At 36.5% G+C, this 24,052-nt stretch overlaps 3 protein-coding genes across 9 annotated transcripts; 1 reads left to right on the top strand and 2 right to left on the bottom strand.

The window, feature by feature from the left end:
• Positions 1–268: 268 nt before the first annotated feature.
• LOC119080444 (iduronate 2-sulfatase) lies at positions 269–2,626 on the bottom strand. Its single transcript, XM_037188809.1, has 3 exons — positions 2,380–2,626; positions 474–1,653; positions 269–412 (listed from the first exon to the last, which is right to left on the bottom strand). The coding sequence occupies exons 1-3, from the start codon at positions 2,554–2,556 to the stop codon at positions 279–281; spliced, it is 1,491 nt and encodes a 496-aa protein (XP_037044704.1). The 5' UTR covers positions 2,557–2,626; the 3' UTR covers positions 269–278.
• A 1,204-nt stretch (positions 2,627–3,830) lies between these two features.
• On the top strand, positions 3,831–8,585 carry LOC119080389. 5 transcript variants are annotated; one of them, XM_037188704.1, is made up of 6 exons: positions 3,831–3,958; positions 4,019–5,618; positions 5,679–5,878; positions 5,932–6,069; positions 6,200–6,890; positions 7,017–8,585. In XM_037188704.1, the coding sequence occupies exons 2-6, from the start codon at positions 4,022–4,024 to the stop codon at positions 8,552–8,554; spliced, it is 4,164 nt and encodes a 1,387-aa protein (XP_037044599.1). In that variant the 5' UTR covers positions 3,831–3,958; positions 4,019–4,021; the 3' UTR covers positions 8,555–8,585. The 5 variants fall into 5 exon arrangements, with proteins under 5 accessions (XP_037044599.1, XP_037044598.1, XP_037044596.1 ...); XM_037188703.1 differs by having other exon boundaries at positions 6,200–6,893; XM_037188701.1 differs by having other exon boundaries at positions 6,200–7,194; positions 7,234–8,585.
• A 2,074-nt stretch (positions 8,586–10,659) lies between these two features.
• Positions 10,660–24,052, bottom strand: LOC119080404 (thyrotropin receptor). 3 transcript variants are annotated; one of them, XM_037188732.1, is made up of 19 exons: positions 23,097–24,052; positions 19,334–19,485; positions 19,195–19,269; positions 18,939–19,016; positions 15,197–15,271; positions 15,064–15,129; positions 14,568–14,636; positions 14,430–14,504; positions 13,553–13,670; positions 13,294–13,482; positions 13,100–13,239; positions 12,803–13,042; positions 12,589–12,741; positions 12,384–12,526; positions 11,673–11,901; positions 11,411–11,609; positions 11,286–11,346; positions 11,086–11,221; positions 10,660–11,026 (listed from the first exon to the last, which is right to left on the bottom strand). In XM_037188732.1, exons 1-19 carry the CDS (start codon positions 23,340–23,342, stop codon positions 10,864–10,866), a joined length of 2,607 nt encoding a protein of 868 aa, XP_037044627.1. In that variant the 5' UTR covers positions 23,343–24,052; the 3' UTR covers positions 10,660–10,863. The 3 variants fall into 3 exon arrangements, with proteins under 3 accessions (XP_037044627.1, XP_037044629.1, XP_037044628.1); XM_037188734.1 differs by having other exon boundaries at positions 13,100–13,218; positions 23,097–24,051; XM_037188733.1 differs by having other exon boundaries at positions 13,100–13,218; positions 13,288–13,482; positions 23,097–24,050.

Raw genomic sequence — 24,052 nt, 5'->3', positions numbered from 1 at the left:
ATATAGCAAAATCATGCTCTAAAATCTAAAAATTAAGTAAAGATTTGAAATCAATCACTTGAAAATATTTGTATCAAATGAAGTAATAGATTCGATAGTAGAACTGTTTTGAAATACTTGCCGTTGGTGAAAGGTTAAGCGAAGATGTCTGATCATTATCATTAAAACATCTGTTAGTTGCTATAACAAGGCTTCTGACTTCCGGTTTTCACTCGACATCAGGATCAGAACTCCGAGGCATATGAACTCATCTATTGTCTAGCTATCGTTATTATCTTTCAAAAATTTATTCTTAACAACTGTAACAATCGATTTCTCAAATCATTAAATTGAGTCCGCAACGCCAAGTTCATATTTTCATCCGGATCCACTGAATGGTCGTACAGCTCTTCACCATACACCGCGTTGAAATCTGTTCAGATCAAGTTGAGTAAATTTCGTTCAGCTTCGTTTTATAACTTCATTGTCTTTACCTTTCGTAAATGTTGTGCTATTGTATCCAACCCACAAAGTGTATCGAAAACGGTCCGTTTTCACTGAACATCCCATAATTGTAATTTCATCCAGCTTCGGTTCATCGCTGTTGGGAACTTTGCTAGGATACGAGGAAGGACGTGGATATTGGCTGTATGCAAGTGTTTCGTCTTCTTCCAATAAATGATTATTAAAATATTTCCTCAGACTCTTTCCCTCGGTGCAGAGAATCTCATTTTTATTGACGCATTTCTGCAATAGTGGTAGTCCAATCAAATCGACTAATGTCGGAAATAGATCAACCAATTCGACATTATGATTTATGTTCCGATCAAGACCTCGAAAGTCAGGAGAATAGATAATCATGGGAACCCTAACAGCTACATCGAAGTTGCTGTATTTCGCCCATGCACCATGGTTACCAACACTCCAACCGTGATCACCAATTAATGCGACAACGGTGTCGTTTGGATCAACATATTTTAACAATCGACCGATAAGTGAGTCCACATAAGTGACCGATGCATAATATCCCTGCCGGATTGACAAACCAAAATCGTTTGGTATGGGTCCGAATGGAAACGAGATATTTGCCGCTTTGGCGTCATCACGTTTTCTAATATCATTGAAAGGATTGAACGTAACTGAGGGAATATCATGCGGAACATAGTTGAATTCTGGTTTCGTAAATTTAGACAATGGATGAAATTTGACAAATTTTAATGGAAAGCGAAAAGGAATGTGCGGTTTGTGCAGGCCGACTGATAAGAAAAATGGTTGCGTACGAGGACGACGTAGATAGCGTTTGGCAGCATTTATTGATTGGATGTCCGGTAGAGTTTTCATGGGTTGAAACTTCACACGAACCGGACAAAAAATATTTCTTCTCAATGCACCGGATTGTGGACATGTCGGCTTATTCATATATTCCTCGGAAGGCGGATGGTACGGTTTACGACTCCAGCTTAATGGGTAATCGTCATTGAAATTGGAAGAAATGCCAGGATGAAAAGTTTTTCCAATCGAATACGTGTCATAGTTATGGGACTTTAGGTATTGCGGTAAGGTAGTAAAGTTCCCAACGAATGTTCGCCAATAATTGTTAAAATCGAATAGACGAAGTGTGTCCGGTCGACGTGACGTTAGAAATGAGTTTCTGCTCGGTGCGCATAATGCTTGCTGTAATAATTTTAATGAATTGTTAACTCGACGATTTTGCAATTCCTCTAGGTAATCTACCTCTATGCGGCTTTGTGTTATTTAAAAAGACATGCAATTTTGGGAAAGTAGTTGATCTGCAGTTTGGGGCCTCAGAGATACTAATCAATTTTTTTTGGGCAAAAATGTGACTTGCTTTAAGGATTTGGGCTGTATGACTGTGTTACGTTTTTGTGGCCGTTTTTGATGGAAATTTGAATGATTTTTCATGAAATAACTGACAACATTTCCAGAATTTTTTAATCCCATTAATTACTTATGCTAAACTTTGGAAGGATAGTGCTATAGTGCGAAGGTAATGTCAAAATTTGTGAGAGAAAATATATCGAATTTTCTCGCCTCTAAGGCTTTTATGCGTTGTATCAACACACTTCGAGCATGAGTGGTACTCTAAATAGAGTACTGAAACAGGACAGTGCATCAAAAATTTGGAACTGTAAAAAAATCTGAATAAATTTTTCATACGAAATAGTACTCTATCTGACAGCTGTCACTCGAAGAACTTTTGCTTGAAGTGCGATGGTTGTACTGTAGATTAATACTAATAGTGATATCTTTCTTTTTTAAACAACGATTAAATTTCGTTCGATCGCTTTAAAATTCATAAAGCCTTTAGAGAAAAGAAACTATAATGTCAAGACGTTACAAGTGCATACAGTAAAGAAAAACAAATACAAAATACATTACTTGTGCATATGCATGTTTGAAATTTAAGCTGTTTCTGGCAAATTCATCAATATTGGGTGTAACTGAATTATGATCCAAGAAACGTAAATCGTCAGATATTATCAGTAAAACATTTCTTGGAGATATACAAGCTAAACTTGTCACTGTAAAGACAGATGATAATATTACGTAAAACATGTTGGTTACACTTTCAAAACAACCGCAACGAAACACATCTTGTGTCTGATTTGAAGTTCCGTTTTATCACTAAAGAAGTGGTATCCGTGGATGTGTATCAATTAGATCAATTACCGGATCGGACAACTTGAAAAAAAAAAATAATGACAAATGCAGTCCCAGTCGAAAAAATTTATGAAGTTTTCAATGGTTTGTCAAAAAAAACGTGTGGATGGAGAATTTACACTTGGTATAAAGGTTTGTAAACACGAAATTTGACTGGCCGAACAAACACAATTTCATCCACAGAGCTCGGTTTTCATACAAATATTAATGAGGTTATGTCTATATGGATGAAATTTGACAGTAATTTGACAATTCATATGGCCTTGGAAGCGACCTATTGAATAAGAGGAAAAACGTTAGAATGAAGAATTAGGATTTTCACATTAGGTGGCCTTGCTATTTGAATTCACAGTTAGATGAACAATGAGATGAGTGATATTATCCAAAATTCGTAATAAATGAAGTTGTTAATAAAGAGAGTCATTGAATGTATACAGTCCATGAACCATGAACAAGAATGGCGCCACATGAAAATGTATGACTATTTCTATGTAGCAAGGTTTTGAAAGAACAGTTTACGACAGTCATGACACCCATTTTGACAATTTAGACACGCTCGTTAAAGATTGTATGAAAAGTCTTAAACAAAAAAATCCTTTAACTTGAGTTTTCACACAATATGTAATGAGTGTGTTTAAGTTTGATGCCACCCGCCTGAGACAATGAATATAAATAAGGGTTTTGGAATATAAATTACCCAGGTATGGTCTAATGTCACCTCGGAGGAAATACCGATTTTAAATACGGATTTTAACGCACCCATTTCAAAAGTTCAAATTGAGTTTATTGAAACAAATCATTGACTTTCGGTCTAGCTCATCAAAAAAATGTGAATATAATTACAGACCTTTATAGACTGATACAGTAGACTGTTATGATCAGAGCGAGAGAACCGAAGACTAGTTAATTATAACTTGCCTTGGGGTACATGTCAAAATATTGCTTTCTCTTTCAACATGTTTCGTTGAGAGCGAGAGGACCGATGACCAGTTTATTATAAGTTGCCTTGGGGTACTTGTTAAAATATTTATTATAAGTTGCCTTGGGGTACTTGTTAAAATATTTTTTTCATCATCACACTCTATATCTTTTTATGGCAACACTGAACGATAATGTGTTGGTCACACTGAAAACATATTTTTCGGTTGGGTTATGTTCCACCTGTTCCACTAAACGTCACTCATTAAACCATATTAAAAGACAGCAGGAGACACAAAAGATTTGAATAACCTCTAAAAGTGCCTTTTCTTTTTTATTTGAGTTCTAGAGAGTAATAAATTTGAATAGATCATTTGAAGTGAGTTTATTAGCAGGTAAGACTTCGCAATTGAAGTAAAATAATCGTTTTATCCAACAGAAAATGGATTACGATGAAAAGAACTCGGATGAGTTAGAGGCAGAACTCTATTCTCGCATTCACCACGACAAACCTGAGACCATTGATACGGTTGCTGTGGCGCCGCCACCCGTGTACAATCGAACAGTTACCAGACACAGCGTTGTAAACAACAACAACAAAATGAATAAGAAAGCAGCGTCAACGAAAAATCGTAAAAAAGCCATTGAAAGATGTAATCCAAACCCATTTGCTTTTGCTTCGGCAGTGAATAACCACATACCAAAACGTTTCACTCCTTACACGTCTTATTTATCACAAGTTGATTCACAGCCAATAGATTTACCTAACGTTCAATTGAACGATAATTTACCAGAAACCGTTCAACAGCCCGATGAACGTCGACCGAATCCGTTCAATAAAGGCTTTAATCGAGCCGAAGAGAAAATTAAACGCTTCCAGCAAATGGAAGCGAAGAAAGCCCATGCCAACAAGGTTCGTGAGGAGATACGACTCAGAAAAGAAGACACAGTGAACGTAAAGCAGGAAGTTGAGATCATTGAAACAATAGCGAAACCTATATCTGTACCGGAGTCCGATTCAGATGATGAAGTCTACATTTATCCACCGGAAGAGCCAACCGTCATTAGCAGTGAGGACGAAGATGAAACAAATGCTCCGGTGGAAAAGGAACCAGATCCGATCGACAATTTGCAGGACGATTGCGATGCCATCAACGTTGATTATGATAAACGTCTCAGTCGCCATGACGATCCGTTCGGTGGCATTGACGTCGCCCATTTGAATACAATCATATCAGCGAACCCGTCGAAGAATCTGCCGCCAGTCAACGAAACAGCAGATCATTTTGCCAAACCACAGCGAGCCAATCGAAATTCGTTGAAACGGTCGTACGATGTGTCAGAAACGGATTTCGCTGCTACTGATGTATATGAATCGGAAAGTTCAGATCTGCCAGAAAGTAATGCACCGAAGGGTCGAAAAGTGGCCACCGTCTTATCAGAATCGGAGGGCAGTGACATAGACACGTCAAAGCGGTCGAAACGTATGCGCAAACGTCGAAAGTCCGGAAGTAATCGAGGTTCCGACTGCATTAGCTCGGATGATAGTGACGATGATGGCGAAGCGTATTTAGAGCCCGAGAAGACTACTCGACCGTATTACTTACATCGTGGCGAGGGAGTTTTCAATGCAGTGACCAAGTACTCGAAACGTGTCACCAGTCGCCGAAATGACCAGAATCGAGATGGTAACTTGGAAGCGGTTGAATCAAGTGAAGATTCGGAAACAAACGGGGTTGAAGAAGAACAAGAAAATGTAAATTGGGTTGTTACCGATACGGTTGGTGAAACCGATGACATTGAATTGAACAATTTCGAAAATTTATTGGAGATCGATAAGAGTATCGATGAAAATTGTGCCAATGTAAATGGTGAAGAAAATGAATCAAACGTTGATAAAGATGACAATAATGGTGTTCGTAGTGAACGTTTGGTAATTCACCCGGAAATGGGTTGGAATAACGAAATGAAGGCTTTTTATAACGATTCATGGGGCGGCGAAACTCACAATGTTATGGCCATACGGAAACAAATGCCAAGTAAGTAAAATCGACCGTTCAAAATTCATTTTTCGTTTGCATTTATTCAAACCTCTGTAGGAGACTCCCTCGAATGGCGCATTGACCCGAAGGACCTTCGATCCAACTACAATGTGTTGAAAACGGTAAAATGTCACAACTGTCGGGAAAACGGCCATCGAATGGCGTTCTGTCCGCAACCGAAAAAGGAGATCATTTGTTATACGTGTGGAGTTGTTGGTCACCGAGAAGTTAGATGCCCCAATACCATTTGCTTGAGAGTAAGTTGATTGGCAAAAATTAACTGTCGTTTTTGACTGGAATTAATTTTCAGTGCGGAGAGAAGACGAGCTCATTTCGTCGCGGCTGCGAACGTTGTTTCCGTATGTCACATATGACCTGCAAAAAATGTCGCCGTCGTGGCCACTTCCAACAAAATTGTCCGGATAATTGGAGAGCTTACCATAACACGGTGAGTAATTTCACAACCACATCAGCAATAAATTGCTCGAGTCAGTTACTGTCTTTGATCTCAGCAAAATATTACCGACTATTCATTGTTATTGAGAGTTTGATCTGATCATTTGTTTGAAACTTTTCAGACTGATCCTACCGCAACACCAGTATGTGTTCCAACAATTCAACCAAAAAGATTTTGCTCTGTTTGCGCTGGCTACGGTCATCGAGCTGAGCAATGCTACGATTTCCAATTATTTATGCAAGATGACGTCATATCTTCCGACGTAAGACAATACGAAAAGGTGTACGACGATCCGCCCATCGACAACAGTATGTCAACGCCGTATTCAATGTTCGAGAATCCACGCGAAAATTTCAGATTCGTTTGGAACGTAAATGAGGCCAAGGATCGAGTTTACGGCCGTTTTCTGGAAGCTACGAAATTCCAACGGGACGCTGGAACGGCTGACACAAAAAGACGTCAAAAGGCTAAGATACCAAAGTTGGACGAGAAATTCGTGTTGAATCCAATGAACGCAGAGAATATCCGTGAAAAGCCGAAAAAACAATTCGCCAAGAATTTCTATGAAGAAACGCTAGCAAAGAACGATGCCGAACCCGATGTAACCGACAGTTCGAAAAGTGTTCCCATCCCGAGTGTCACAGAAGATATTTCAACAGAAATCGTTAACGGAACATTGCCTGAGAGTGAAAATGTTGATCGTGATGTGGTGATGAAGGAAACCATCGAACTAGATTCTGCGGTTGTTAATGGTGAAAATCCGGACGAAACACTAAATCTCGAACCCGGTGCAGACGATAAACTGATGCAAGAAGCAATCGAGGTGGATCATCTACGCGGATCGGTCAACTTCAGTTTTAGTAAGGAAATGGATGACCTAGAAAGGTCTAGGGCTCTATTCAACCTGAGCTTCATCGGATCCAGCGACCATGAGCCACAAGAAATTACTCCGAGTCCTACGACCCCCACCAAAGCGCATGCCAAAAAGATGCGAAAGGCGCAGGAAATTGAACAGTTGACCGAAATGGAAATTTCTTTAAACAAGCTTCGGGACGACATCATCTTGAATGTTACAGACGCTAGCGATCAGTCCACCCATTTTGTTCATGACTCTGACTCCAATTATAGTTTCGGGGAATATTTTAACGAATCCAAGTCAAAAGAGAAAGAACAAGACCGACATGATGCTATTGAGTCACCAGACTACATTCCCTTGCCACCGCACATTGACTCATCTGACTTAGTAGCTGCTTCCGATGCAGCTATATCGTCAGCACCAGACGCGCCGTCAAACTCTGCAAAAATATTTCTCACGAAGCAGCATGCACGATTATTGCTGTCAACCGATGCGGGCAACAAATTGCTCAGTGATGCGTCTATTACACATCAAGTGAAAGTACGAATGGATTGGGAGAATCTTGGAAACGTTCTGGTGGTCGTTGGTGCGACGTCCAATCAAAATAAATTCCACGCCGATTTGATTCGATTCTTGGTGGAAATGTGCAAGAAGATGCGCATCAAAAATGAGACATTTCAACAGATTCCGAAAAGTAAAATGGCCCTGATTCGATTCATCCGCGAACAATTTGCTTTGCTGGAGCAACCATTGGGCAACGTTAGCGAACTGTACAGAAATATGAAGAGAAACGAGAATTTGAAGAGTAAAAATGGCACGAAAAATGCAGACCGTGCACGAAAGAACCTGAATATAATTTTGATGGGTCGAGCTGGTCTTAGAGACGGACGGTTACATTTGGCTGGGCTGGAGAGCAATCTGAAATTCTTGTTGAATAACAACAAGGATATGATGACCAGACATACCAGGGAAGAAATCTACCAACATTATCGGTACGTTTTTTCATCGTTCGAACATGACGACTACCCGGACCTAATATCAGAATATGAGGAAATGAAACGATCGAAGACCTTTCCCCCACTGAATATTGACAAGAATTTGTTGGAAATCAAAATTTCCGTGAAAGATGATGCAAACGTCGACTTAAACCGGGCTAAGCAAAAACTTATGCGGACAAACAATGACACCGAATCCCAGAACGAAAATCAAGAATCGGTCGATGATGGGCCAGCAACAGTTGATGCGATTTCAGTGTCGGAACCGAAAACATCAACTCCAAAAACTGTCAAAAGGGAACCCCGAACTCCGAAGCAACACGGAAAATCGCAGAAACAGGACCAAAGAACGCCGAAACAAGAGTCGAAGGCACACAACGTACAAACAGAAGCTGTCGAATCGGATGGGCGGGGTGAAAATTCATCGAACCTGAATGAAAACGCTGTTTGGTCATTGAAATGCAAGGACATCGTCGAACAATGTCGTCAGAAGCACTTTAAATCGAGTAGGGTTGTGGACAAATTGAACACGATTTTGGAGAAAGCTTCTCGCAATGAGCTCAGTTATGCGGACTATAAAAATTTGGAAAGAATAGTGAACGCCATGAACAGCACTATTAACTGATTAAATAAAAGATTCGAAATTACTATAAAGCAAAAATGTCTTGCCTTTGACTTACAAATACTGGAATTTATTGTGGTTCCATGATTCGTCGATGTAAATCGCTTTTAAGGATCTCAGAAGTTTGGTAATTTGGAGAGAGTTAGAGATACAGATGAGAAAGAGATGTACTATTCATTGGATCGGAGGTAAGTGTCAGCGAAAGTTGAGCAATTTAGCTCTACATCAATAGTTTCTGCGTATAATCGAGACTCTCACGATCAAACGCACCTATGGCACCCACGACTAATATGGTAGGATTGCCGAGTAAGACCAGAATAGTATACAAGTCTTTTTGGAATTGAAATCATTTTATTAGCCGGAAAATTATGAGTTTTATTTAAATTCGATCGAAGTTTCAAAAGTTTTCGGATCATCTGGAACCATTTTTTTGAAAATTGTTGTAATCTGTCCGTATTTCGATCTTATTGGGCTGCCCTACTTTATTATCTCGTCGGGAACTTCTTAGGAATTGGGCCTGTTTTGTTTGTACTTCAATAAGGAATCTAGGAAGGGAAGAGAGCTTAAAATATATTTTCATGTGTGCTTTTGCATCCTATTATCCCTTAATAGGCTATGAGAAAATTGTGTTTTCTTGACGACGGGTCGAATGGCACTTCTCGTGATGAGAAAATACCACTTTTCTCATTCAAACTGTCACTTTGTTAATGGTGTTGCGAATCGATGCTTTCGTTTCGTGGAGAAAACGGCAAACACAACATGAACACAGGAAAAACATTGTGCTTACCTCTGGGAGAAATAGGAAATTCCAACTCGAGCGAAATCATCATCAACATCACTCTAATTGGAATTTCCTATTTTCTCCTCTCGGTAAACAAATTGAGCTACGACTATGCGAAATTGTCGAAAATATGCATGGGTCAGAAATCTTACGTAGCAGCCTAGCATGCTAGGAGAACATTTTGGATTTTGCAATTTTGGCAGAAAACCTTCTGTGCTTCGGTACTAAATTTTTTTTAAATCAAATTTATTATCACTTCTTCGTGAAATTTGACATATGGTTGGTGAGGTTGCCTGCTTTTATGAGTTTGAATATTAATCCAGGGAAAAAATGTCATTAAAATCGTTTCAGTGGGTTGGGTGAACAACTTAAGGTATACATAAGATGCAAATAATGAAAGAGTGATTCCAGAGCTGAGACTTTCGTATTGAATAGCATTCTGTTCGAATTTTATGAGCACGATTGCCGAGTGCGTGAGTGAGTTATGTTCCAAAGCTACAGCAGAAAAATGGAAAGAAAAGTACTAAGATGAAAAACGTTCATAATTACTTGCTAGCGTTATTGTTGAATAGTTATTTTGGCCCAAATTACGAGAAAAATTCCGTAATTTATGCCCAAGCATAGCATCTGAACCAAGCACTAGAACATATTTTTTAACGGAAATTAAGCCTCTCTAAAATCTGTTCTACTGCTTGGTTCAGATGCTATGGCATGAAAATCCTTATGTTACTGTTACTGTGAGAAATGTCGTTAAAAGGCATCGATGCCTAGCTATAATTGTAACCTACATTTGCGTGTCTAGTATTTCATTTTTGATGATGTTTTTTCATCAGAATCCTTTTTGAAACATTTGGGACCGCAATAACGACCACGAATGTGTTTTAAAATTAAAATTAGTTTTGGCTCTAGTTGTTTCACCGGCTCCGAGAAAAGTCAGAAGTTTAACGAAATTTTTCAGAAACTTTACAGTTTTCTCAGAGCTGGTCAAGCTGCTGCAACCAAATCTATTTTCTGTTGAAAGCTAACACATTTGTGGTCGTTATTGCGGTCATATATTTTTCAATATAGGATTCTGGTGGAACGATATCAAAAGTAAACTGAAATCCAGTATTTAAAAAACGCGCAAATATATGCTTTTAAACAGAGCATCGATGCCTCTTAACTTGGTCCCTTCATTGAAGCTGTTTGAAATCTGTTATAGTCGAGAGAAGGACAAACATCAATTCAAACTCAGCTTTTTTGTTTTACTCTTTATCAAAAATCTTAATTTTCTTTTGTTCGGTTTTGTAAACTCAGCTCTGTATCCAGTCACAAACAAATGACTCTATTCACATATTTGAATACATTTATTTCACTGAAATCGAAATATATGGGGAAGTACACAACACAAAGTAAAAGACTGCTGCCGATGTGAATACTGGTCCTTCCTTATATTTTTTTCTCTTCTCCCTTCATTCGAATACAAAAGCAATGGCTCAGCCGCCAACATTGTTAGCAAGTAAATTTCTTAAATTCATAATGGTCTTGCGTCCTAAACGTCTTCGCCGTTATATTCACAGTATGGTTTCCGCGCTGTTGCTGTACGATCGGTTGAAGTACTTCGGCCAATTAGTGGTATTGGACAGGTCATATTTGTTGTGGGTAAAGAATAGCTTAGTTTGTACTGTTGGGCTTTTTCTTTACAGAAGCCATATCTGTAAGAAAACGTTCGATCAATGTTCGATCGATTCGGTTAGGATTATGAAGCAATTACTTTGACAGTAGAAGGAATAGATCACGTCGATATTGAGCCGTAAGAATGGCATACAAGTACGGATCAGCACAAGAGTTCAATGGGTAGAAAAATACGAGAAGAATCTTTGATTTGGCTACGTCGATTAATGGGACACCTAAAAATTGTTTGTTTTTTTTTAAATAAAAACGAAAATTGGCTGTAATTTTAAGTCAACTAACCTGCAAGTGCAGTTAGTCCAAAAAATGCTATTGGAGCCCAGCATGCGAAATTCGTAAACACCTGCAAAATGATTTCTGCAGTCAATCATAAAATTATAAAAAAATCGGTCAAATTGATACGATACCAATAAAGCCATTTTGTTGGCAACCGTCATCTCTCCCCTCGAAGCATATCTCGCCGCTTGTCTAGTCTCCTTGCCCAAAGAGAAATAAATTTGCGCATAACAAATGGCTATGACAAAGAATGCCAGGCCTTGAATAGCAATTATTAACACTAAGTATGTTACGTCATACGAATCTCTAGCTTCCATTGGCAGACATATGCTGCAAGAAAAAGGTTTTTCCATTCAGTTTTTCATTCCACTCAATGAGTAATATTGCAGTAACCTAGTTGACGAATAGTTACTGATGCCATTTAACGGAAATGCGGACATTATGATCGAGTATATCCAGCCGCAAACCATTATTATCGAGGCGAGTTTCAGTTTTATTCGCTTGTTTAAGTTGATGGCATTTGTGATGGCAAACCAGCGCTCAACTGTTATTAAAACTAAAGTGAATACAGATAAATGGCTCGCAAAAACGGTGAGAAAACCGGCTGCTTTACAACCAGAGCCTGTAAAATTCAAATGAGATTCTAAATTTTCCATTTTCTTCTTTGCGAGTTCCGCAAAAAATCCTTTCAAAGACGACTAGGCACGTGTTATCGACAGCGATGACAAAAGTATACGGCGAACTCTGTCCAATTTTTACGACTGCAAGGAGTGAGCGTGAACGAAAATATTATCATTTTTCACATGGTTTAGCCATATAGTCTATGGGCTCAGCGTCCTTAATCGCATGAAAATTTATAGATGTGATTGACGGCTATTCACAGCATATCAACAGTCCGATCTTCGAATCTGTTACTTCAATTAATCTTAGCATTTTCAACTGATTGAATCAAAATCTTTTACTTCATTATTTTCAACATTGATTTGGCCATATAAGTCCACATTATTAGCCATTGTTCAACATTAATTTTTGTTGTCTTCGCTATCGATAACAGATGATTATAAAAGTCCGTTAACGGTTTAACAATTCACTACCACTACCCACCATATTGCCAGTCGTAAGCGAAATTGAAATATTCTCCCATCGAATGAACATCAATTGCAGCAATGAGCAACAGATAAAGACCCATACACAGATCAGCGAATGCCAGATTGCTCATGAGAAACTTCGGAACGGTGACATCACTCCTGCGATGGACAAAAAAAAGTGTAACGAATCTACCGCATCCATATGATTCCAGAAAGCATACCAATTTGAAAATAGAACCATCAGCACGGAGAAGTTGCCGAACACAGCGAGAAATAGCACGATCCACACAGATACACGAAGCCACTGAGAGCCCATAACGTCTTCACAAGGGTTTAATGCATCTGGCATCGGATAGCATTGTACTGAAACGATGCTAGAAATGAAATTCATCGTTCAATTGACGCTCGTTTCATCGTCCTTCCGTATGCACTTACTTCATTGATATGTTCCCACAAATGGCATTCAGCAAGCTGTTGGGTGATACATCAGCTGTGGTTGCATGAAACGTCCCAAAATCCATTGGGTTGTTTACAGTTCCAATGCGATTACTTTGCACATCTTCATTGTCAATCGGTGATCCGGTTATGGGATTAATGAAATGATCACGTCCAATGTTTGACTCAAAGTGTGTGAAATTTTGGTGCAGGATAGAGTCATCGTTTCCTTCGAAATGGCTGTAATAAAAACATTTCCTTTCAATGAACAATACGAACGCAGATTTTTCATCTTACTCATAAAATATTTCCGAAAACGACGAATCATTTTGTCCCGCAGATCGTGTCAATCTATCTCTTGAAGCATTAGACGAAATTGGCGACCAAACACCCTCGAATGACGATTGATTTTCATTCTGAGGAAAAAGTAGACTCTCCTAAAACACGATTCAAGCATTAACAAGCGGAAATAATTGCCAACCTACTCGTACATAATCAGAGGCATTCGGATCATCCGTTGTGTGAACAATTTCCGTTGGTAAATGTTTACCACTCATGCATTCTTTTTGCAATGCCGCCAAATGCACCATTCTCGATGCGTGACGTTGTGGATCGTGTCTGGATGGAAATTGAAATGCACAACAGTGAAAAGAATGAGTTAGCCAAGCTACGCGGAGATTCTGCAAAATTATGGTTTAATCAACGTATGAAAGATTGGGAAAGTGGAATGGAAATCTGTGTCGACCTTACCTTGAAATTGTACACTGATGGTATAGTCTTTAGGGTATGAGTATTTTGAATCCTTAAAATTTCTAAACTGTTCAATCCATTTGATGGCAAGGCTTCAATAGATGTGCCCGACAGATCCCTAGAAAAATATTTATGCGGATTCACGATTATAAAGATGTAATTCAAAGGCGTGTAGTTCTCTATTCTCTCTTAGGATGTGTAGATGAGTAAATGAGTAAATGTTGCAATTAGATCCGAACAGGGCTTATTTCGGAGTTTAGTTCTGAAAAATTCAGAAAATTCCGAAAGATTCCCAAACATGAGAGTCAGGGAACTTTGCTTGTTGTTCAAAGCTTCACAGGTTTTAGCAATTTGACGCAACTTTCCTAAACCGAATTATATGCTTTGTCACTGGAGCTGATGGCCCCACTTTCGGTAAGAAAGGAATATCTACAAATGTCTACAACAAAAGGAAATTTTAATGTGAAGTGTTGAGACCTTATTGCAACCGCTTTTGCAATACGAAAATATCATTTTATTAAACCTCTCTGCTATATCTACGATTTGTGATATGAGCTTTGATAGCTTTAGATTTTGCGTCTTTTACAAGAAGCTTTTAAACAAAGTTTTTAAAGAAAACAATAACATTAGACGAGGACTTTTACATTGAAAGATTTAACATCTTAACCGTCTGGAAAGTTTGCCAAATAATAATTATTAAATCCATTAGGAAGGAAGGAGCGCACTACATGAAAATCTTATACTTTAATTGTTTAAACTTTTTTCTCCTAGTGTGAATTACCTTCGACATACATTTTGCAATCAAATTTTTGTTATTATGATGTGATCGTTATTCGGGATACAATTACATACAGTAGATATTTAGTCTTATACTTACAGCTCTTGAATATTCTCTATGCCTACAAAGGCTGAAGGATGTAACGATGTCAGCTTATGATTTCCTTTTAGACTTCTGAGACCAAGTAAAGAAAAGATTGTTTAAATGATTGGTATGTTTATTGAAACATATACTCACAATTTTGCTATTTCCGAGCCCATGAAAGCATTATTTTGTATAATTTCTAAAGGATTATTGTCAAGAATTCTGAAACAGAACATTTTCAGTTTTCACCTGTTATCGACATCGACGACAAAAATAAGAGAAGTGCATTGTTTCGTATGGTTTGTTCCAGTTACAGATTACAATTAAAATGAAGCGAAGAAATGTTTTGTTATTTTCTTTTGATTCTGCTAAGATTTTTAAACCTGAAAAAGACTATGAGTCTATGACGTTCATGGCGATCGTAGGGGCTTTGTCATCTACATTTGCGTTATTCGGAGAGATACAAAATCTACCTCATCGAAATCGTTGCCATGATTTTCGTACAAACTCATTAATTCATTTTACAGTATTGTCAAAGGATTCAGTTGTGGTGAAACAAATAACTGAAGCTACTTCGACTTATTTTCGTCATTGTTGTCTATGACATCGCCTAATTGAAATTAAAAATTCACATTTTCCCAATACTTACAATTGTTCAGTTTTTACTTTAACAGTCTTTTCAGGTATTTGAGATATCTGGTTACCTTCCAAATCACTAAAAAATTAATTTGCTGAAATTAAATTGTCTTTTTCGTTGTTTTTGTTTTACTTCAATTTCTTACATCATATACAATATGACTCCAGGCGAAAGGTATTTCATGTCTGGAACCGTCAATAAACCACAATTTATTATTCGTCTGCAAAGAACAGAAAACATATTTTTGAAAGAACAATAATCATTGGCTATGGGGAACAATCGATTCATGACCCAACGGTAATATAGGGATCGTGACGCAAGTCCAGACCGGATGTGACTGGAAATAAACCGGATGTGTCTCGAGGTAAACAGGAAGGGATGTAATTTATTTTCAAAATGAACTTGCGTTTCATTTCCATGAAGCAGCTTTTTGCCTGATATGGAATTCGTGTAAGAGATATCCGACGAAAAAAAAACTCTTTTCGGAATTCAGGTACATAAACTAGGGGAACATCAATGAAAAGATATCGTCAGATCCATTCATTAAAAAAGATGTCCTTTCATAATGTCCAACATTTCTGTGTTCCGATGTTGTAATTTATAAAGTTAGATAACCCGACTCCATGCAGGTTACAAACATTCATGTAAATTGCAATTAAAGTTTACGTGTTTGCTTTAGGTCAAAGAGCTATTTTTTCTACACATTATAGGCATTATAACTAGGTATAAATAGCTTCTGAAGTACACTCTTTGTATCTATGCTTTCAATCCAATCTACACAGAGCTAATCACAACAAACTTGTTGCTCTATTAGTTTAATTGATTCGTTCGATGAAGCCATAAATAGGTCTATTTACTTGTTCTGGTTTGCAGTTTAATCCGTTTCCGTGCATATATAAATATATGTTGCAATGAAATCGATTGCAGATTAATATTGTAATAAACGAGAGCCCATCCAATCAATACGTATAACTCTATTATACTATGAATGAGAAAGGTGTTAACGTGACATAGAATCAATTGTTTAGCAAAAATTCGTAAAGGGATAAGTACCACCTATGATGACAATGCCATTGAATGGACACTAATAAATGAAATTATAAGGGTGTAAGGTGAGAGTGTGAGAGTAATATTAATACTAAAAAATATTGCTAAGACAAAGAGAATTTCAGTTAATTAAAATTTAATTATCAGAAAGTGAGTCGTAGAAATGATTTATGAACTCTGTCATTCCCTTTTGATTTTATTACGCCTTTTACCTTTGAGGTATTCTTTTGAAAAACAGCCTACCGAAATCGGACGCATTTTCTATTGGAATTTTTTTTATTTCCCAAAAAGGACTTCGACCATAGAAGCCGAAACTACGTTCAAAAAAATTCTTCGAAGCTTGTGTGTCTCCAGTTATACGAGCCGTACAGGGTCGTGTGGGGTGTCATTAGAACGGTAATCACATGTTATTGAGCCGAATAGGGAACCAATATAAAATTTATCCACATTGAAATATGAGCAGTTAAAGTTTTCAACCGCAGACTTACACTGTTCTTACAGAAATTTCTCGAGGTACACAAAATGCACATGGCCATGTGGGGTATCATTTGAAAGGTAATTTTATGTGCTTTTGGGCCAAATGAGGTCTTATGTGGTTTGGATGCATATGTGGTGAAATGAGGACACTTAAACGTTTCAACTTCTATTTGGCCCAAAAGGACATAAAATTACCATTCAAATGATACCCCATACGACCATGTACGTTTTGTGTACCTCGAGAAATTTTTATAAGAACAGTGTAAGTCTGCGGTTGAAAACTTTAACTGAACATATTTCAGTGTGGATGAATTTTAAATCCAATAAGTCGCTATTCGGCTCAATAGTACATGTGATTACCTTTCAAATGACGCCCCACACGACCCTGTACGGGTCCACTAGAAAATGCGTCCGATTTCGGTAGGCTGTTTTTCAAAAGAATCCTTCTTTATTAAGTATAAATGTTACGCTTGAACTAAACTAAAGACGAATTTTCTCTTTTCGTTCGCCTTGAAAGCTTCCGGTTCGACAAATGTTAAGATTCAGATGTTACTGATGAATAAGCAGGATCGTTGGTTGTTAAGTGGCTTTCATATTTTATGATAATGAAAGGAGAGGAGGGCATCGACATTACCAAATATCTTAAAAAATATTTTAGAGCAACGAGCACAATAAAAAGATTGCTAACCAGTCGGAATAAAATTTCTTGCGAAAACAATCTGAATCAGATTATCTGCCCAGTGAACACACTTCGAGGGTGCAAATAGTCATATAAACACTATTTGCACCCAACTCCAACATAAATCCCGCTTTTGTTATGGAAAAATAAGAAAAAAGTTACCGTTTTACTAGGAGCGAACATACTCTGTTGGACTTTAGCAATAAGATTCTTCCTTTTACGAATCGGAACGAAAATAGTCTGATGGACTTTAGAAATTAGATTCCTCCTTTTTCGAATGAGTTCGAACATACTGTGATGGACTTTAGCAATTAGATTTTTCCTTTTACGAATGGGTCCGAACATACTGCGATAGACTTTAGCAATTAGATTCATCCTTTTACGAATAGGAACGAAAATACTCTGTTGGACTTTAGCAATATTAGATTCATCCTTTTACAATTAGGAACGAAAATACTCTGTTGGACTTTAGCAATTAGATTCATCCTTTTACGAATAGGAACGAAAATACTCTGTTGGACTTTAGCAATTAGATTTTTCCTTTTACGAATGGGTTCGAACATACTGTGATGGAGTTTAGCAATTAGATTCGTCCTTTTACGAATAGGAACGAGAATACTGTGATGGACTTTAGCAATATTAGATTCATCCTTTTACAATTAGGAACGAAAATACTCTGTTGGACTTTAGCAATTAGATTCATCCTTTTACGAATAGGAACGAAAATACTCTGTTGGACTTTAGCAATTAGATTTTTCCTTTTACGAATGGGTTCGAACATACTGTGATGGAGTTTAGCAATTAGATTCGTCCTTTTACGAATAGGAACGAGAATACTGTGATGGACTTTAGCAATATTAGATTCATCCTTTTACAATTAGGAACGAAAATACTCTGTTGGACTTTAGCAATTAGATTCATCCTTTTACGAATAGGAACGAAAATACTCTGTTGGACTTTAGTAATTAGATTCATCCTTTTACGAATGAGTTCGAACATACTGCGGTAGACTTCAGCAATTAGATTTTTCCTTTTACGAATGGGTCCGAACATACTGTGATGGAGTTTAGCAATTAGATTAATCCCTTTACGAATAGGAACGAAAATACTCTGTCGGACTTTAGCAATTAGATTCACACTAGATCGCAGCTCAGATATTGAGTCTGAACCTTATCCAAAAGTTATCTACTTCAAAAACAAAGTTCTGTTCTACTACAGATTATCGTATCAGTATGAACAAAACCATCGGCAGTGCTTTGAATTTTCTTGTTTATCTACACATTTCAGGTAATGTGCTGTGTACTTGCCTCGATTGGTTCCATTTGTTATGTACTGATATTACTGCCGCTGCAGCAAAACAAGTAAATGTGACATTCTTTTGCAAATCTTGCAGAATCTAAATTTTTTTGTGTACTTTTCCACACTGAAATTCTTTCTTTTTGTATTTTTGATAAATAAAAATACAATTTTTATTCACTAAGTACTTCCTTTGTTACTTTTAACTTGAACGGCAGCTTTTCTAATAGTTTCGATATAAAAAAACGTAATTTCCTTGGATTTTGATATAGTTGGTTGCAAATAGTGTTTATATGACTATTTGCACCCGGGTGCAAATAGTCTATATGACTAATTGCACCCGGGTGCAAATAGCATCTACCAACACACTTCTTATGTATTTACTTACAGAGATCTAAACGAGGAAGAAATTCCTTGAAAAACATCTGCAGATATCGATTTCAGTTTTGGTGCATGAGATATGTATCTAAATTTAAAAAAAAAAATGAATTAAAATTCCATATACTGGTCTCATGCGTTCATAATTAGAATTATTCGCAACTTGACAGTTGCTTCTGTAAAAACCCATAAGAATTTGTCAAATTACGAATTCTTAAAGTTACGAACGCATGAGAATTGAGGTCCTGTAAAATAATATAACTTACAATGTTCGTAACAGATGAAGAGGAGTGAAGACACCAGGTTCAATGGTTTCGAATTCCAGTAAATCGGTTAACATTCTGTTGAATGTAGTACAAAATCACTAAGCTCATCAAATAAAAAAAAAATCAACAAAATTCTTACATATCCTGCAATGAATTTGAATAATTTTTAAGTCCAACGTATCTCAGGAACGGTAATCCAGCTCTTGTTATCGTTAACTTTTGCATGCCAGCATGCAATGTCTGTGGTATTCTGGTCAGTGCCATGCCCTCACATCTGCACTCTAATTCAGCCTGAAAACATTTACCATGAATTTACCGTACAATAAACAATAAATGTCTTAAGTAAGTAAAATTAGGCATTTATTGTTTGGTAGCAAATTTAATCTTTTGGCCGAAAAATTTTATATTTCAAGCAGCAAATTTCAAGTTTTGGTCTGTAAATTTGATCTTTTCAGCAGTAAGTTTCATGCAAATTTATTTATTTTTCGTCAAAATTAATCTTGCCAGCTAATACTAGTTAAAATTTTATTGTTTTCTCAAGAGCACTATTACTGCCTTTAAATCCCCTAGGATCGAACAAGACGCCTTTACGTAACATTTCATAAATTCCCTAGGATTGAAAAATGCCTTTACGTTACATTTCGTGAAAGGATGAGTTGAACTCATTGAGTTCCCTAGAATCTCATTTCGTAGAAGGATAAATTCCAAGAATCAAATAAAACGACTTATCTATATTACATTTCGTAAAAGGATGAATTTCATAGGATTGAACAAAAAGCCTTCACCTTACATTTCACCAAACGTCTTTACATTACAATTCATAAAATGATGAATTCAATAGGATTGAACAACAAATTATTAATTTTTCTTACAAAAAGAATAGATTTGCCTATGAGAATGGAACTGCTTGTATTGGACAGATCATATCTATAAATATGGTTTCCTTCAGTGAGGCTGTTTTTGTTATTTCTTTTCTGACTCACCTTTAACAAGGCTATTTATTTCGCAAGAACGGACAAGAAGTATCACCCTTTCCTCTTTTAAGATTTTTTTTATTAATTTGAAATTCTACATGCAAATACTTTTAAATACAAAAACTACGAAGGCGCGTGCTTTTGGCACTTGGGTGCGAATAGTCCATATGTAGATTATTGGCACTTGGGTGCGAATAGTCCATATGAAGACTATTGGCACTTGAGTGCGAATAGTCTATAAGAATGCTATTGGCACTTGAGTGCGAATAGTCTATATGAAGGCTATTGTCACTTGGGTGCGAATAGTCTATACGAAGGCTATTGGCATTTCGGGGAAGGTTATTAACATAAACTACATCCACATATAGACTGTAGATCCCTTTTACAAACTGTAACATTGCCGACTGTTGATCCCTTTTACAAACGTTGACATTACAGACATATAAATATAAAATGCCAAGCAACAAAAGTGTGACCAAAGCAAAGATGAATTTAGAATTTAATAAAATATGCGATGCCAATTCGATAAGTTCAAAAACTTGTGGAATTGAAAATGACACTAAGTTATAAGATCAATTAAAACTAAGGATTGACTCAACGAACTTTTCCGTATAAAACAAAGAGCACAAAATCAACAGTTAACAAGAAGGAAATATTTCACATAGGTAGAACAGCGCATGAAGAAAATATTTCAACTTGTTTAAACTTGAAATTTGCGAAGTCGGTGAGTTATATGGTATATAGTTACAGTTCTGTTGATTTCATTTGAACATTTTAAGCAAATAAGTTTAGAGGAAATATACAGAAAATGAAATAGTTTCGAAGTTCGTCACATCACTTTTAATATCCTCCAGTAAAGTATGCTGGAAAATATTTCTTTGATGCTGATTTTAGATGGTTTCATTTTTTATGAATTTTAAATTAATACATTTGGTCTGCTCAATGCTCGTCGATTTAATTAAATACAACAAAAGATTAGCAAAATTTTTGCAATTGTTCAACGAGGTTACATTACCCTTAATTGCGGTATAATTTGTTTTAATGCAATGACATTTGCAACCATTTCTACTTTTGATATTCGCTGTTTTAAAGTGTGTACTTTCAATAATATTTTCGCTCTGATGGCTTCACACGGCAAATACAATCGGCGCGTAAAACTCGGATCATAATTACAAAGTTTAAAACTTTGAAAGAAAATAATTAAAGTGAGGCGTGTAATTAATGAAGTCATACATGTGGAAAAGTTGAATGGAACATGGTTCGAAAATTTCTTGGGCCGTAGTGGAAATTTCCATGTCAATTTGAGTAAACGATGGATACATTAACCTCAATTAACGTGAACATTGAAATTTGCTTTTTTACAACGCAGGCGAGAAAATAGTCATTTCTGCAACTGCGCTGTGAAAACTGAACTTTTTCATGCGTGGTGTAGGTAGTGATCGAAGAGTCTTTTTTTCTTTGTTTTTCTGTATTTGGAAAATGGATTTAATTTTCACCACTCCTTCTGAACCATTAACAGTAAATAAAAATGCTTCCCTGTCCAAATTTCGAACCCCCAACACGAAAACCCAATGCTTATCGAGCAGCACCTCTGACAATAGTGGCATAAATTACTATGTCCTACCTCAGCTGAAACCTCGAGAGCCTTTGTTGTGAAAAACGTTGTGTTGACCTCGAAAAAAGTGGAAAACGCTCTAGCCATAAACAATGCCCTCAAAATGAAATTTCCAACTTTTCTACCCTTTTGTTGTACATATAACTATTTTATTGGGCAAAAACGATCTAACTCACTAGAAGTAGTCATAATTATCTTTGGGTTATGGGCGGAAATACGCAGCACCAACATTGCCGCAATTTGCATATGAAACACTTGTTTCCTAGCTTCTTTCGCATGTACACATTTGGCGTAATTTTTCGGCAATCTTTTTTTATGAAAAATAAAAATGAATTTAAAATCGTAATATGTTATGCAAATTACGGCAGAACTGCTGGAGCCTAATTTATGTGAAAATAGACATTTTATTGGAACAAAAGATCTCTTAGAACGAAAAAAAAAATTTAAAAAAAATAATAATTTAAAAATCGTAAGATGTTTTTTATGCAAATTACGGCAAAACTGTGCTGGAGGTCATGCGTAATTTATGTGAAAATGGAGATTTCGCTATTTTCTGGTAGATTTTTTTTTTGACTGAAACCACTGCTGCCAGCATTACATATAAAGAAGCGGGATATTTTGAAGTTTTAGTGATAAGAGCTACAGCTTACGATTACTTGTGTTGTATGTTTTAACAGATACAACGAAAACCAGTATTGTCTACAAAAGAAACACAGATCCTACTGAATTTGATCAGCCTCCTAATATTTTGGGATTGTATGTTAATGCTGGGAAAAGTACTATGCCGAAACTAAACGAAAAGACTTTGTATTGTGACATTCGTCGATACTTTGAACAAAAGAAATGAGAGTTTTAATCATTTTGTGGCGACAGACATAACCCAAGGTTTTCTCTCTCAAGAAAAGTACCATTTCAGATTGAAACGCCACTTATAGATACATAGAAGTCGGTATTATTCAAAATTCAAACCTGTTACAGACGGCTGTCATTTGTTATAGCACGACAGAGTAAAGTTAACCAGGCAGTAGCGCTTGTTTGACTAGGGACCTGAATTGAGTTCATTTTCATACAGTGTATTAGGTCCCTTATTTGACATTTCGAAAATGAACCGCTCCTGCCTGGTTTATTTTATTCTGCCGTGGTTATAGACAACGACAGCAATAATAAACGAAAAGCTTTTACTAATAACGTCTTATATAGCAAAAAGCATGTTCAAAACAAATGAAGTAAAGATTTCTAGAATCAATCTTCGAAATGAAGTAATAGTTTTGAAAGAAATTTATCCATAAATGGACAGAATAAACATTTCTTACCTCTGATTCATTTGTGGAATTCCAACAATGACATCTCCATCCCGGTATATGGCTCAAACCCGGCAGAGTTTCCGAATCAGTAATTGGTTCTGATTCAATAATGTGTGTCGTAGTGAAATTTATCGATGTCGACGGTGGCATTGTCATTCCATTTGACATCACAGGTAACGGACCGAATAGACACATAACAATTAAGCAAAACACATAATATTTACAATTCAACAAGTGACTAGAGAATTTATCCATTTTCTGCGATCTGTAGTTAAGCTATTCACGTTTCATGTAACCTTTACATTTTAACATTTTTTAACTCAATATCGATCATTTATTTTTGCCATATTATTTCAGTGTACATTTTTGTGAAAACATAACGAAGATAAATTGATGAGTTCATTTTTTTACTTAACACCACACACTGACTTTTTGTTATATTGACACATTTAATTTTAGTCGATTTAATATGTTTCGGTTTTTCTCATTAAACAATTTTTTTCTTTCTTCTTAAATTATTCCAATTTCATGCAAAAAAAAAAACAAACACATCCACGTAAATTGGTAATTTTCGTATCTACTGTTAAATTGACAATTTAAATTTAATAAATCCACCACTCTGTTACATTTCAAGAATATCAACAATTCAATAAAATTAATTGCAAATTTGCAGTAGACTTCATTACACAATGATTTCTCTTCACCGATAACAATCAAGAAACGGCTCACAGAAAAATAAATTAAAAAATTTTTCTCCTCTTCTGCTTCTGTATAGCAAATTCCGTCTGCGTAATAGAATAATATAAAATTTAAATGTTTTGAAAAACTGTTAAGAAAACTTGCGATGCCACTAATGAACTAAATAAGGTACGTGTTTATCAGCATCACAAACAAATTGGAATTGCTTTAACAATTAGCGTTCAAATTAAATTGACATTCGGTTCATATTCGAACTTGAATATTTG

Source organism: Bradysia coprophila, unplaced genomic scaffold, assembly GCF_014529535.1.
Source record: "Bradysia coprophila strain Holo2 unplaced genomic scaffold, BU_Bcop_v1 contig_350, whole genome shotgun sequence".
Classification (NCBI taxonomy): Eukaryota; Metazoa; Arthropoda; class Insecta; order Diptera; family Sciaridae; genus Bradysia; species Bradysia coprophila.
The sequence above is the reverse complement of the archived record's forward strand: the minus strand, read 5'-3'. Positions and strand labels throughout refer to the sequence as shown.

Excerpts from the sequence above, each read along its gene's own strand:
- LOC119080404 (XM_037188732.1), bottom strand. The coding sequence starts at position 23,342 with ATGGATAAATTCTCTAGTCACTTGTTGAATTGTAAATATTATGTGTTT. Across the intron at positions 13,043-13,099 it reads TTTTCGGAAATATTTTATGA|CCATTTCGAAGGAAACGATG; the intron begins GTAAGATGAAAA and ends TTTTTATTACAG. Across the intron at positions 11,222-11,285 it reads TGGACTAACTGCACTTGCAG|GTGTCCCATTAATCGACGTA; the intron begins GTTAGTTGACTT and ends AACAATTTTTAG.
- LOC119080444 (XM_037188809.1), bottom strand. The coding sequence starts at position 2,556 with ATGTTTTACGTAATATTATCATCTGTCTTTACAGTGACAAGTTTAGCT. Across the intron at positions 1,654-2,379 it reads TCAAACATGCATATGCACAA|CAAGCATTATGCGCACCGAG; the intron begins GTAATGTATTTT and ends AAATTATTACAG. Across the intron at positions 413-473 it reads TAGCACAACATTTACGAAAG|ATTTCAACGCGGTGTATGGT; the intron begins GTAAAGACAATG and ends TGATCTGAACAG.
- LOC119080389 (XM_037188700.1), top strand. The coding sequence starts at position 4,022 with ATGGATTACGATGAAAAGAACTCGGATGAGTTAGAGGCAGAACTCTAT. Across the intron at positions 5,619-5,678 it reads CATACGGAAACAAATGCCAA|GAGACTCCCTCGAATGGCGC; the intron begins GTAAGTAAAATC and ends AAACCTCTGTAG. Across the intron at positions 6,070-6,199 it reads GGAGAGCTTACCATAACACG|ACTGATCCTACCGCAACACC; the intron begins GTGAGTAATTTC and ends GAAACTTTTCAG.